A 13,730-nucleotide genomic window follows, 5' to 3' on the forward strand; every position below is an offset into this window, starting at 1 on the left:
CTGTTGGCGGGAGGCTGGAGATCGTGATGGGCCGGCACTGCACATGCGTTGATCTCAGCCGGCACAGATCGGTACGTACACATTGTCCTGCTCAGCGAACTGATTTCAGCCTCTCCAGCAGGAATAGCCCCGCCCCTTGACGTTTAATATTATTCATGCTGGTGGCCTCTGCAGCGCACAGAGTGTGGGAGATTCTTCTCTGAACCCCCACTGAAAACAACAGCATGATCCACTCTAGTTTTCGTGCAATGCGACACTTCGAATTTTTAGGGGAGAATTCCGCCCATACTAAGAGAACATCAATTTGCAAGATACGCTTCCTCAAAAACAACCCTAATTTTTTTACTTTCTCCACAGCTGAATGCAAAGGAACCATTCTTCTCCCCTCCTCAATGTGTTTGTTAACAGCCTTGGGTGAAGCTTCTGCACTTATTCCATTGAAGCAGTTGATGAATCACAGTTTACCAGCTAAATTCATTGCTGGTCAGAAAACTAATTTACCTGACAAACTTCAGACAGCTCTGAATACATTGGCTCCACTGCTGCTCTGCAAGGCGAGACCTGTGCAAATTACAACCTACCATATATTGCACAAGTAAGAAAATTAACAGACTAAACAAGACTAAAATATAGGAATTATCGGGTAAATTTTCATCTTTAATTTTGGTAATGTGATGGGGCTGTTTGCATAACCTGTGAAGAACTTGCCTGAGTTTCATTGCATTGAATGATAAAGAACTTGCAATACTTGCCAGATTACTGCCCAAGTGATGAGAATGATAATCTACCTCGATATATTTTCTGAGGATAAATAAGAAACATTGTGACCGTATTGCTTCTGATTTGTAACTACCAGGTTAATGTCAGAGTTACCTGCCTTTGATAATGAACATCTGAAATCTTATGATGATAATGGGAATGACGAAGAGCACATTTTGTAAGTAATTGCCTGAGAACTCTTAATCAAAGTAACTTTGACCTCCTGAATGCCTTTCATTGTTCTTCATTCCACTCATAGATTAAGATGAAGCTTAGACTGCAAGTGCCATTGAGTATTAAATCATTCCATTTATCCTGCTGTATCCTAGAGCTACTTTGAATTACTACAAATCTTACTCATTGACACAATTGCTATTGAGTTTGCTTCTATACTGTGTGAAACCTACTTTGTAATATTTCTTCACTTAGAGTTTCACATTGGCTTCACTATCGTGCTCATTATTGTCTGTTAACACTAAGAATAGCCACCAAATTTATTGCCAAGGATAATCAAAAGAAACCTGCAAATTAACAAGATATTTTGGCTATTTGTTTATGAACATTGAATACATAATGAATAATAATAATTAATAATACATAAACCTTCCAAGTGAACTTGTCTTGCAGAGCTTTCCAAAGGCATATGAATCTGCTAATCAGCTTGTTGCCTACAATTTCAATTCTATAAATAAATCAGGATATAAATCCTGGTGAAAATAGGGCACCAGCCCATTGACTTTGGAGGTACTTCTTACTTTCTTATGAAAGTTTTTCAACTGGAATTATTCTTGAAGTATTTAAAAATAACCAAGGAACATATGGACCAATTGACAGTTTTTCCAGTGTAGTAGTCATGTAAATCTTGTATGTTATTTTAAGAGTTTCTTTTTCATCCTTCAGATCACCACCTGCAGCACTTATGTCAGTAATTGATACTCAGGAAGCAGAGTTGGAGAATATGTTCTGTAATATTCCAGTTGGAGTGTACACAGATATTGAGCCACTAAGTGAAGCGTACTATTCCATTCTGGGATACCTGCTTGCATGGAAGCTGCTTCTCATATTTTTCAAAGCATCACCATCTGAGGTAGATATGTGTGGATTGGAGTTGTCTTGAGTGTTTACCATGTTTTATCAATGGATTATTATTATTTATAATTACAAATCACACACGCAACAACAGATAACAGAAAATTGGTCCTACAAAAACAGTTATTAAACAAAAAGGAAGAAAAACTGGAACCAACACCAAGCCAGTCTGTGTCTATGAAGAGGGCTATGTGTCAGGATAATGCCTGGAAGAATATGTGACCAAACTGTTTCTTCATAGTTGTTGACTGACTTGTTTTTCCATCTTTATCTTATTTTTGTTTACAATTTTTATAATTTGGTTACTTCTGTATGCTCCAAAAGAAAAAAAAACTCATACTACACTTTGACACTATTCAAGTTTTTATAGGTGTTAACCTGGGAATATGCTGATGTTAGTGCATTGCACATGAAATAATTGACATAGCTGAGGGCTTCTTACCAATAAAAGTAAAATACTTTGGTGTAAAATTGAAAACGTTCAAAAACAGAAGTATTACAACAACGTTCCTTAAGTTGTCAGCTTTGAATCAGTGGTAGAATTAATGCCTTTGAAGAGGTGATTGGTTCAGGTCCCAGTCAAGTGGCTTAGCGCAATACCAAGAGAGCAGTGCATTGTCAGATAGGTTATCTTTCAGATCAGCTATTCAATCAAGGCCTCATCAATCAGGTAGACACAAAAAAAAATCATGAGACTTTTGAAGACGGGGAGAAGAGTTTTCCCAGAATGTTGATCAGTATTTCTCCCATAATCATCATCTCTAATCAAAAAGATTACTGTTTTTCGAACCTTGAGGTGCATCTCTTATCTACCATGTTTCTTGCATTACAACAGTGACCACACTTAAAAAAAAACTGGAAATAATTAATTGGATGTGATGGGCAATATATTGAGCAAAGAACATGTATTAATTTCACTTGATGTAGCAATAACTTATTTTAATAGGTGTCGATTTGTTTTCCTAATATTTACCTTGAGACTTACCAATTTTACGGCACTTGTTAATCTTCATAATTTTTTAAAAATTAAAACTAAACTGTCTACACTTTTCAGTATGCTAGAAGTTTAAATTTGTCTCCTCTACTCTTCAATGCATAGTAAATGCTAATTCCGAGATACTCTCCATAACTTGGAGTTTTATTTCAAAAGATTATCTTTCCTAAAATCAATCTTTTTACTTTTCCTCTCAGAAGGGCTGTTGATTGTAATATGTGTTGATATTTGTGAGTGTGCAGCATAATATTCTTGAATCACTGCAAGGTTTCTTTGAAATGACAAAAATATTAATTGTCATTTAGGTTAAGTAGCATGATCCAGTAAAAAAAATGTGAACGTTACCACTTATAAAATGGAAAATTTAACATACTTGAAATGATTGTAACTGCATCTTTATGTAGCAAGATATTGGAAACAAAATAGCACATACCGTATATGAGATGACCTTTTTTTTGTTTTCCCTATTCTCTAGTTGCGGGCTATATATGCAACTTATCTTCGTAAGAGTAAATGCTTGCACAGATTACTGCAATATCTCTTTAGACTGATGCCAGAAAATCCAACTATTCCTGGACAAATTGCTGATTCTGCTAGTAAAGGGCTACGGACACTATTCAGTGAGAAACATGTCATTCTTTTCCAAGGTATAAAAATAAATGAAAATTATTTAGAAATTTATTCTCAAGTCACTTAAACCCACACTATCTTTGGTATACTCACTGACATTTTCTTCTGATTTTCCTAAAAGTTGATGTTTAAATAAATATGGAGGAATGAATTGTTTAGTTTTATTTGGACTGCTGATAGCATTGTGGAGCTTTGATGTGAATGCTTTTCCTTTGCCCTTAGTTTATCCTCCAGCCTTTTTTTCCATTTTGTAACACTTGCTTTTATCCTCAATTTATTTTAAACAGTCACATAACACTGCAACAAATCTCTTTCATCACCTCTGCCTTAACTCAAAGTTTTATTAACATTAGGTATGTAGGCCCTAAACTCCCTAATTCCACACACAGTTTTCCCTCTTCTTTCTTTTTAAGATATTCCTTAAAAGTTACCTTTTACCAAACCTTATGTCACCTATCTTAATGTTTCTTTGGCGTGGTGACTGTTGTTTGGTCTGATCACACAACCATTTAGGATGTTTTAGAATTTTGAATTTTGGTCGTAAGGACAATTTTTAATAAATATCAAATCAAGTAATGCAATTTTTTTTAAACTAGAGACAGAAACCTTAAACACCGAGGTTTCCAAGTTGGCTTGTGCTGTATATTATAGCGTTTTGGAAGATTTGCCAGCCACAGTTCGCCTTTGGTGGAATAATCAAGACAAGCGGGTGTCCAGCACAGTTGATAAATACACCAGCAAATACGTCAGCAGCATTCTTTCATCACAGGAAATTTCAGCTGTACAAGCCAGTACACAAACATTCAAGAGCATGGTGGTTAGTGATTATTTTGATGTATTCAGAATCCTATTTTGCAGCATGAAAACTCGTTACCACTTTTTTTTGAGAAATATTGGCTCTTATTCCGGTTAGTTTCAGTAAATTATAAATAACAAACACTGGAGAAATTCTTGTGCTCGAGCTAAATTTGGAAAGATTTTTCCAATTCTTGGTTAATATGATTTGAAGTGAATTAAATGATATAATTTAAAATTATTCATTCCCAGATATCTTCAAAGATTCTGCATATTTTTGAAAGGCTAATTGACACAGCCTCCACCACTTACATTCCTCATGGTTAGAATGGGTGACAGTCTATGCTGGACAATTAACAGTTAACAACTAACAATTACTAAGATATTGACTATAATAGCTATTTCTCTCAGACTCAGCTGTTTAAATACTTTGATACTGCTTTTATCATTGTGATCACTGTTAATTTCTAATTTCTCTATGATACTGAAATTTGTATTCCAATATTTGCCCAATAACTACAGACTGTGGCAACAAGAGAACAACTCTCACATTGATTGTATACACTCACACTTTTATCATGTTTAACATCATATTTAATGTTTTTTACACAGCAGTAGAACCACATTCAGTACTGCAAAATATCTTCTTGGCTGTGTTACAAAAAACAGTATCACCTGGTCCTGTCGTCTTCACAAATCATACTTCCACAGGTTTAGGGTATTCATTGCTGGTATCACTTATCAAACTCCATGGAATCCAGGCTTTCTTAATCCTATTATTTGTGCTTCGAAACACATGAAAATCACACATCTGTGTTATTGCTATTATAATTCTAGTTCCTATTGCAAGTAATGCTTCTGCTGCACAATAAAGCAACACCTTTATTTTGGATTACCATGTACCTTTATAAGATTGGTTACATGATTGGAATATGTGGTATGTTTGCAGCAACTAGTTTACTGTAACAAAATTGTCTGTTCTGCAAGCTGTAAAAGCACTGTTGAGGTGTTTTCAGCCATTTTCCTTTGCTTTCATATTAGGTTAAAGCCCGTCCTGTGGCCCGAGAGGTACTTGCTACCTATTCTGTGGATGACATATTCATTGAGCTTGTTATACATTTACCAACAAACTATCCTCTTGGGTCAGTTACTGTAGAAAGTGGTAAACGAGTTGGTGTGGCTGTTCAGCAGTGGCGCCACTGGATGATGCAGCTGAATACGTTTCTTAATCTTCAGGTACTGTAAGATTAAACACAATGTGATATCTTAATCAGCATTTGTTAAACACTAACCTACTGTCAGTAGGTTATATTATATAACCAGATTAACTTTACTGTACATTGGTTTCAGAATTTATTCCCGTTTCACTAAATATTTTAGAATTGTTTTCTCCTATGGCTTGCACCTGTTTTGTTCAGAGATGAGATGAAGACATGTTCTTATGTTCTTCAGTTTATTTTAATTTATCTAAATTGGGCATTGCAAATTTACAAGCAGGGTGAAAGTTAGCTTTTCTTGAATTTGTTTTCCACTTTTAGTTGGCTGAAACAAACCTGAAACTTTAGAGGATCCTAAAATCTCAACTGAGCTTTAATTTTAGGATCTTGTAACACACATGTTTGTTTTCTGTTAGGAAATTAAATAACACTGTATAAATATAAATAGACAAGGCATGTGTGACAACAATATTTTTTTGGCTCAGAACAGGATGTTTAGGCCTATATTCAACATGTAAATCAACCTACCCCCACCACTTTTCTGCTAATAAATTTTCTCAGTCTACCTGGATTATACCAGTTTGGAAAGTATAAATTTTTAAAATGTTGAAATCTAGTATGACTATGATTTCAAAAATTCCAAGAGAGAGCATGTCAGAACTTTACAGTTACATGAATAAAATGATTTACAATAAATAGTTTATCAGTATTGAAACTATGTTGAGAATTTACTAAAAATGAATGTTAATTCTTTTTGTCTGTTATTAACATTTTTCTCCAGTGACCAAACCTCCATGGGCAGCATGTGCATTTTATCACATCAGCTCTGGGGATTGCTGTTATCTGCAGTAGTTTTTTTGGGGATTATTCACTGAAGCATGAGGCAGGGACACTAGTGAATAGTAAAAGTGTCTTAAAGGCAATTGGCATTGGGTTTCAGTTTATGTTTCATTAATAATTGTCTTATGAATAAATGAATAGCTTTTATGTGAACAAAATGTGTACACTTTCAGTTAATTTCCATGCAAAAACTTGAGTTTTTAATGGAGTTACTCGTGCATCAGAGAGTCAGATATAGGTTGATGTTTTTCTATTTGTAGATTATAATACAGGGGAAAAAATCTTTTACTTTTGCAATAGAATTTAGTACATGTTCAATACACCTCTTATTACCTTTGCTGGGTGCAGTCAGATGGATGAAAAATTGATTATTTTGTTTCCTTTCAGCACAAATGTCAATTGCAAAGCACCAGAGTAAACTGGGTTTATCAAACAACATATTGAAAACATTCCTCCTCCCAAAAGGAGTAAAAGTTCAATTTTGCCATCTTGCCATGTAAGCTTTTTCAGTGCCTCCCAAAAAAAAGTCTGAGTATTTGCATTCCATATTGCTGTTTGACTTGACACTTCTGATGCATTGTGATCCAGAGTATATAGAAAAATATATTTTGTAAGGTATTAAGTAAATTATAAACCCATTCAGGTAATAGGTTGGAGGGAAAATTTCCTCTGTTCATGATAAACAACTGATACAATACATTTTAACGTTAATGATAGATCCTGTACTGAGTTATTCAATTTAATTACAGTGGAAACTCCAGGAAAAGAGCTAAGAAGCACATCATTGAAGCCTATCTGGATCCTCTCTCATAGTCTTCCCTTAAATTGTTGATAACTTTGGAACAATAATTTTCTTGAGTCCATCAATTTTCAGTAATGCTGAAATGCCATTGATGATTGCATGTGTTCATTCTGTCTTGCCCATTTTCCCAACATGAGTTTGCATTCTTTTAACCTTTAGTTTATGTCTAATATAAAAAGTTAATCTTTGTATACCAGTTTCTTTAAAAAATATTTTAAATATTTCTATCCGTCACCCCATAAGTATTCTACATGTAGCATTTTGTGAGCAGCTAACATATTTCAGCACTTGTTCATAGCTTTAAAATTTCTCCTCATCCCAACCTCCCCAGTACTCTTTGTTCTACATAATGATTTTTTTAAATTGGTCTAAGTGCCTGTGTTTCCTTAGGAACAGTTTGCTTGTAAAATAGGCTGTTTCTTTCATCTGGATAATGTGCTGGAACATTTATGGAAGAAAGACCTTTAGCTTCCCAGTTGGTCTTGTCAGAAAAGGCACTTAACAGAGAAATTGAGTTGTTTCACTCTGTTCAATAATTTTAGTAAAAATGTGTTCTGAGATTAAAGCAGATTTCCTTGTGGTGTCATTGTATTAACATTTCTTTGCTATTAGGTTCCAAGGTGAATTAACAGATCTCAGACATTATGGCACTGCAGATATTTGTATTTAGCTCAGTGCTCTTGAAGTAAAGATAGGGAAGATAAATTGGGGCTCCAGTTTTAATTACTATTCACTGACCCTAATTCCAAAGTGTGAGTTTCCAAACTTCAGATGGGAGCAGGATTGATCCTCAGTCAAACAATTTGCAAACATTCACTGTTGAGGTTCTCACATGAAGACAGGCTTTTTAGACAATATACAGGAAGGTTACTGCCATCCATGTAATGGTACCTCAATAACAGTCAAGAGGAAAAGGGGAGATAATGGTGTCAGTTAACGCTACTTATGCTGTGATAAAGGTCTGGCTGTTCATTGCACTGTTCTTTGGAGACCTTCTGGTGCAGCACTGTATCAGCTATATATCCATGATCAAACTTAACAAAGCAAATTGATGTGATTGGAAAGATCCATGGAAGGCCTCTGTGTTGTGGGGGAGATCATGGTGGGATTGTAAGGGGGTAAGAGTAGTAGGAGGGGTGGGTTTGTGTGAGCCTGGGAAGGTTGACTAGGTTAGCACATAGGGTCCAATAGTCTACATTTCGATATATTTGCAATGTTTCCTGAGGTTTAGGAAACCCAGCCGTTCATAGTTAAATTCAAAATGTTGCATCTTCAGAATTTTTGAAACACCAACGCATTTTCTTGAAGTAGATTGGTCAACTGAACAACTGCCCTCACATGCCACCGCCAATTGCCCATTCCCATCTCAATTAAAATCAGATGTAGATGGGTCAGTGTTAGGACTCTTATTTCTAACCTTTTTACTCAGCCACCTGAACCAAATCTATCAGTTATTGTCATGGTAAATTTTTAAAACATTTTTTGTTTTTATTTCATGTAATTTTCTGCCTGGTTTAGTTGGAGCAGTGCAAACTGACTTCCAAATGAAGGCAAAGTAAGATTAACATAATTGATCAACATGAGACAATTCCCAATTACTTAAATCATTTGTCGGTTATCAGTGTCGTACTTATTTGTAGTAATGGTTACTTTTATGTTAATATAACTATTTAAAATGGTGTAAAAACTTGGATACAAATTAAATTTATTGTAGTTCCTGTAACATTCATAATTAACTATGTACATTTTATTGTTTTGCATTGCTATTTTTATAGAACGGCAGCATCATGGAAGGCCTTGCATTGTGGAAGAGCAATGTGGATAAACGTTTTGAAGGAACTGAGGAATGCATGATCTGCTTTTCAGTAATTCATGGTTCTAACTATTCACTTCCAAAGAAAGCCTGCAGAACCTGCAAGAAAAAGTTCCATTCAGCCTGCTTGGTAAGCACTTTAAACCAGGAAAACAATTTTTAGAATTGTCAAGCAATGCCAGAAAGCAGATTACATGAGCAAATCCATTTTTATGTCAGGACATTTAGTCCCTCAAACTGTGTTTAAAAATTGTAGATTCCATATTGCTATCAGGAGGAACATGGGAACAGGAATAGGCCATTCAGACCTTAAAGTCTGTTATACCATTCAATAACATCATTGCTGATCTGTAGCCTAAATCCATGTACCTGTTTTTGGCCCATATCCTTCAATACCTTTGCTTAACAAAAATGTATCTATCTCAGATTTAAAATTAGCAACCGATCTAGCATCAGTTGCTCATTTTAAATATACTTAAATGCTGGATTCTATATGCTAGCCTAGTCAACCTTCCCAGGCTCAGACAAAACCCCCCACTACCACCCTTGTGGAAGAGATCTGCAAACTTTTACCATCCTTTGTGTGTAGAAGTGCTTCCTACCATCTCTCCTGAATGATTTGGCCCTAATTTCTGGACCAGATCCCCTAGTTCTAGAATCTCCAAACAATGGAAATGGTTTATCTTTATCCTGCCTTTTCTTGTTAATATCTTGAAGACTTTGATCAAATCATCCCTTAACCTTCTAAATTCTAGACAAAACAAGCCTGATAATCTCTCCTTATAGCTTAACCCCTGAAGTTCAGGTATCTTTCTTGTAAACTTACACTACACTTCTTCCAAGGCCAGTATATCATTCCTAAGGTGTGGTGCCCAGATCTGCTCACAGTTTTCCAAGTGGGGTCTAACCAATGGGGTTTAGCTGCAGCATAACCTCTATATTTTATACTCCAGTCCTTTACATATAAATGCCAGCGTTCCATTAGCCTTCTTGATTATTTTTTGTACTTGTTTGTGGAATTTTAAAGATCTATGCACCTGAACCCCCAAATCTTTGGATATCTACTACCATCTAGAAAGTACCCTAATCTATACTTTTTTCGTCCAAAATGGACAATGAAATATCTTTGAATATTTTTAAAAATTCTGAGTAGTCCCCTTATAATGCTTCATAGATCGTTTAATATTACGTATAGTCCATTATTGGGGCAAGCATCTGCTGTGCTTCACCTTCTGTGAATTACATCTCAAACACCAACGAGATTATTAGCTTTCTTCTAAGCAAAATTATCGATGTTTGCAAATGTTTGAAAAGATAGGAAGCAACTGAATAGAGCTCAATTTCTTTTTACGTTGATTCTCAGGATGCAAGGAACAGCACTTCTTTTTCAGCCTTATTGCCTTTGAGGGAATTAAGAGGCAACCAGTACATGGGACTCAGGTCCCTTGTAGACAAGACCAGAAACGGGTGGCAGATTCCTTTTCTTGAAGGCTCTTAATGAACCAGTTGCTTTTAAAATTTATTCAAAGGATGGAATCTTGTGAGAATTTGGTGTCAGTTCTAGCGAGAACTGGTGTGGAAATCTCAAGCTCCGCTGGCCAGTTTTCTTTCCTGATCTTGTCACTTTAACAGCCATAAAAAAAGGGTGGGCATGGTTAGTGCTGTCAGTCTAGCAAAGTGGGGACTCTTAGAGGCAGAAACCATTTCCACTGAGATTGAGACGCCATTTTTAAAGGATTATTGGACAACAAATTAATTCCACAGTGGAGGTTCATGTCTGGACAAACCTATTATAAATCCCACCAACTGAGTTTGAAGATCTAGTGAGAGGGGAAGCTCTGGCACCGGCAGTGTTTAATGAGATTGAAATGTATTTGAATGAACACAAATCCGGTTCTTACCCATTCTCAGCATGAATCTGATTGTGTCACCAGCCAAGAGTGGGGAAAATCAGGTATCTCAATCTCACTGGTGAGATTCATGATTTCTAGGTTTTGCTGGATCTTGCGATCCCGCCAGTGATCTCGTGGACGAGAATGCAGGCTCAAGATTCCTCCCATTGTTTTTATTCTCTCATAAACATGAACTTCACTATCTGACTGTGTGCAAATATAAAACCTGTTCCTGTGCGCTTTTGAAACCAAACCATTACATTTCCTCACTCCCTCACAAAAATTGTCACTTTAAAGCATTAAGGAGCATAGCAGAAATGGAAGTGGAAAGCTATTTTTCAACAGTGGTAGTTTAAGAGAACTTTTCATTTAACATTCATATCAACATTCTGGGTATTACCGTTGAGCAGAAGCTGAAGTGGACCAACCTTGTAAATACTGTGGCTGCAAGAGCAGGTCAGAGGCTCGGAATCCTGTGGCAAGTAACTTGCCTCTTTACTCCCCAAAGCCTGCCCATCATCTACAAGGCACAGGTCACAAATACTCTCCACTTGCCTGGATGGTTGCACCTCTAACAACACTCCAAAAGCTTGACACCATCCAGTATAAAGCAACCCGCTTGACTGACACCATATCCACAAACAGTCACATCTTCCACCACCAGTGCACAATGACAGCCATATGTACCATCAACAAAATGGAGGAACTGATCAAGGCTCTTTTGACAACATCTTCAAAACCCATGACCGTTACCATCTAGAAGTACAAGGGCAGCAGATGCATGGGAACACCACTACTTGGAGCTTCCCCTCCAAAGCGCTCACCATTTTGACTTGGCTGCGGTTCCTTCATGGTTGCTGGGTAGAATATTGGAATTCACTTCCGAACAGCACTGCGGACTGCAGCAGTTTAAGAAGGCCGCTCACCACCACCTTTAAGAGCAATTAGGGATGGCAAAAAATGTTGGCCTAGCCATTCACATTTTGCAAATTTTTTTAAAAACTGATTTCCTTTAAGGATTACATCCTAAAATCTCCAGAAGCATTGTTATAGATATTGTCCTAAACTTAATTGACCCACACTACTTTATTAATTGTGATTGCTTTTTCACCTTGGGACTAATGAGGCATAATTTTGATTATGTAAGTGAGTGCTTTAACCCAAGTTGCAATGATCACGTAACTTGTGAAAACAGATGTACTCATCCCTGGTTCTCATCCACTGGAGATATTTGTGATATATTTTTTAAAACCGCCTGTAATGTTCTCGCAAACTATTAATCCTTAGACTGCTGCAAACCACAGAAATGACATTCATGCTGAATTAACAAGCTTTCAGTTCACACAGAAATATATTATAATTGCAAAGCTACTCAAAAGCATCAATAGTTTTATCATAATGATCACTTTATTTTAATTTTAACATTTAAAATGCTATTTTAATTTTAAAAAGACTAAAAACCTTATACTGTGTTGTCCCCTGTCTCCATCATATTTGCCCCAATTTTTTAAGTTTAAATTTATTTTTCTCATCTTCACTAATGCAAAAATCTATTTATTTCTTCTTCCTCTTTGCTCCATCACCTGCTTTAGAGGTGAGAGAAATTCTCAATAAATTGAATTTCGCCTGTTTGAACTGCTCCAATCCATTGATAAATCCTTTGACATTTATTCATATGTAAAAGGTTTTGATATCAAATAACTCCAGACAGTGCCCCCATCTTGGCTATTGTTTTGGAAGGTGAATAATGTTCTCAATTTTAACTAATAAAAAGGTTGATTTGTAAGATGCATCAAGAAGTTAATCATAGTCAAGATTAAGGCAAAAAAGGTATTCATTTATGCTATTGCATTATTATACCTCATGAATATCAAAATACAAAAATTTTAAATTATCATTTCGTTGCATAGCTCTGCTACTACATTAATTCAGCTGTATGCCCAACTAATTACTACAAAATTAACTTTTTCTCCCATAACAGTGTTATGAAAATGCAAATTTTGTGTAAATGTAATGCCTGAAGGAGCTCCACTTGTTCCTTAACCATGATGAATATCACTAATTAATTATTACATTTCCTAATGTCCCTTGGAACATATTTTGCCTTTTGTCCTTATGGCCTACTTTTTTAGTAAATTTGCCTTCAGTTTTGTTTTCTAATCTTTCTCATTTTCTAAAATAGTTTTGAAATTTAACAAGTCAGTTTCACTGTTCTAAAACTGTTTTGTCTAAAATTAAAATCAGTGAGTAATATTCAGTATTATAGCTGATTGATATTGCTCAATATAATGGTAAAATCATTTTTTCAGATTGGAATACTGCAGCAAATGAATAAAATTACACTGATTTCTACAAAGAGGTTGTAATTTTCGAACATGGACAAATATCTCTAAAATCTGGATAGTAATGGGAGCAAGGACATATTTGACCAGTTATTTTAATTATTTTTGTCTTCTGACATTCATATACAAAATCTGCTCTATTAGGAAACATTTGATATTTTTGTGCACACACAAAGCAACAACACTAGTTAATTGAGAGGTGATTGAGAGATGCTTTGATTGTCCAGAGGGCTAGAATACAAGAGCAGGGGTGTACTTCTGAGGCTGTATAATGCTCTGGTCAGACCCCATTTGAAGTATTGTGAGCAGTTTTGGACCCCATATCTAAGGAAGGATGTGCTGGCCTTAGAATCTAGTGGAGGTTCACAAGAATGATCACTGGAATGAAGAGCTTGTCATATGAGGAACAGTTGCGGACTCTGGGTCTGTACTCGTTGGAGTTTAGAAAGATGAGGGGGGATCTTATTGAAACTTACAGGATATTGCAAGACCTGGATAGAATGAATGTGGAGAGGATGTTTCCACGAGTAGGAAAAACTAGAACCAGATGGCACAAC

At 35.8% G+C, this 13,730-nt stretch overlaps 1 protein-coding gene across 1 annotated transcript in view; it reads left to right on the plus strand.

Moving 5' to 3' along the window:
- ltn1 (listerin E3 ubiquitin protein ligase 1) overlaps positions 1-13,730 on the plus strand; it is a 130,030-nt gene that overhangs the window by 113,711 nt on the left and 2,589 nt on the right. The window contains exons 23-29 of the mRNA XM_080203970.1: positions 358-595; positions 857-937; positions 1,660-1,846; positions 3,318-3,489; positions 4,069-4,289; positions 5,309-5,503; positions 8,902-9,069. Coding sequence (XP_080060096.1) covers positions 358-595; positions 857-937; positions 1,660-1,846; positions 3,318-3,489; positions 4,069-4,289; positions 5,309-5,503; positions 8,902-9,069 — 1,262 coding nt within the window. The remainder of the gene's footprint in view (positions 1-357; positions 596-856; positions 938-1,659; positions 1,847-3,317; positions 3,490-4,068; positions 4,290-5,308; positions 5,504-8,901; positions 9,070-13,730) is intronic.

The sequence above is a fragment of the Carcharhinus amblyrhynchos genome, chromosome 15 (genome assembly GCF_965287045.1).
Source record: "Carcharhinus amblyrhynchos chromosome 15, sCarAmb.v2.hapA, whole genome shotgun sequence".
Taxonomy (NCBI): domain Eukaryota; kingdom Metazoa; phylum Chordata; class Chondrichthyes; order Carcharhiniformes; family Carcharhinidae; genus Carcharhinus; species Carcharhinus amblyrhynchos.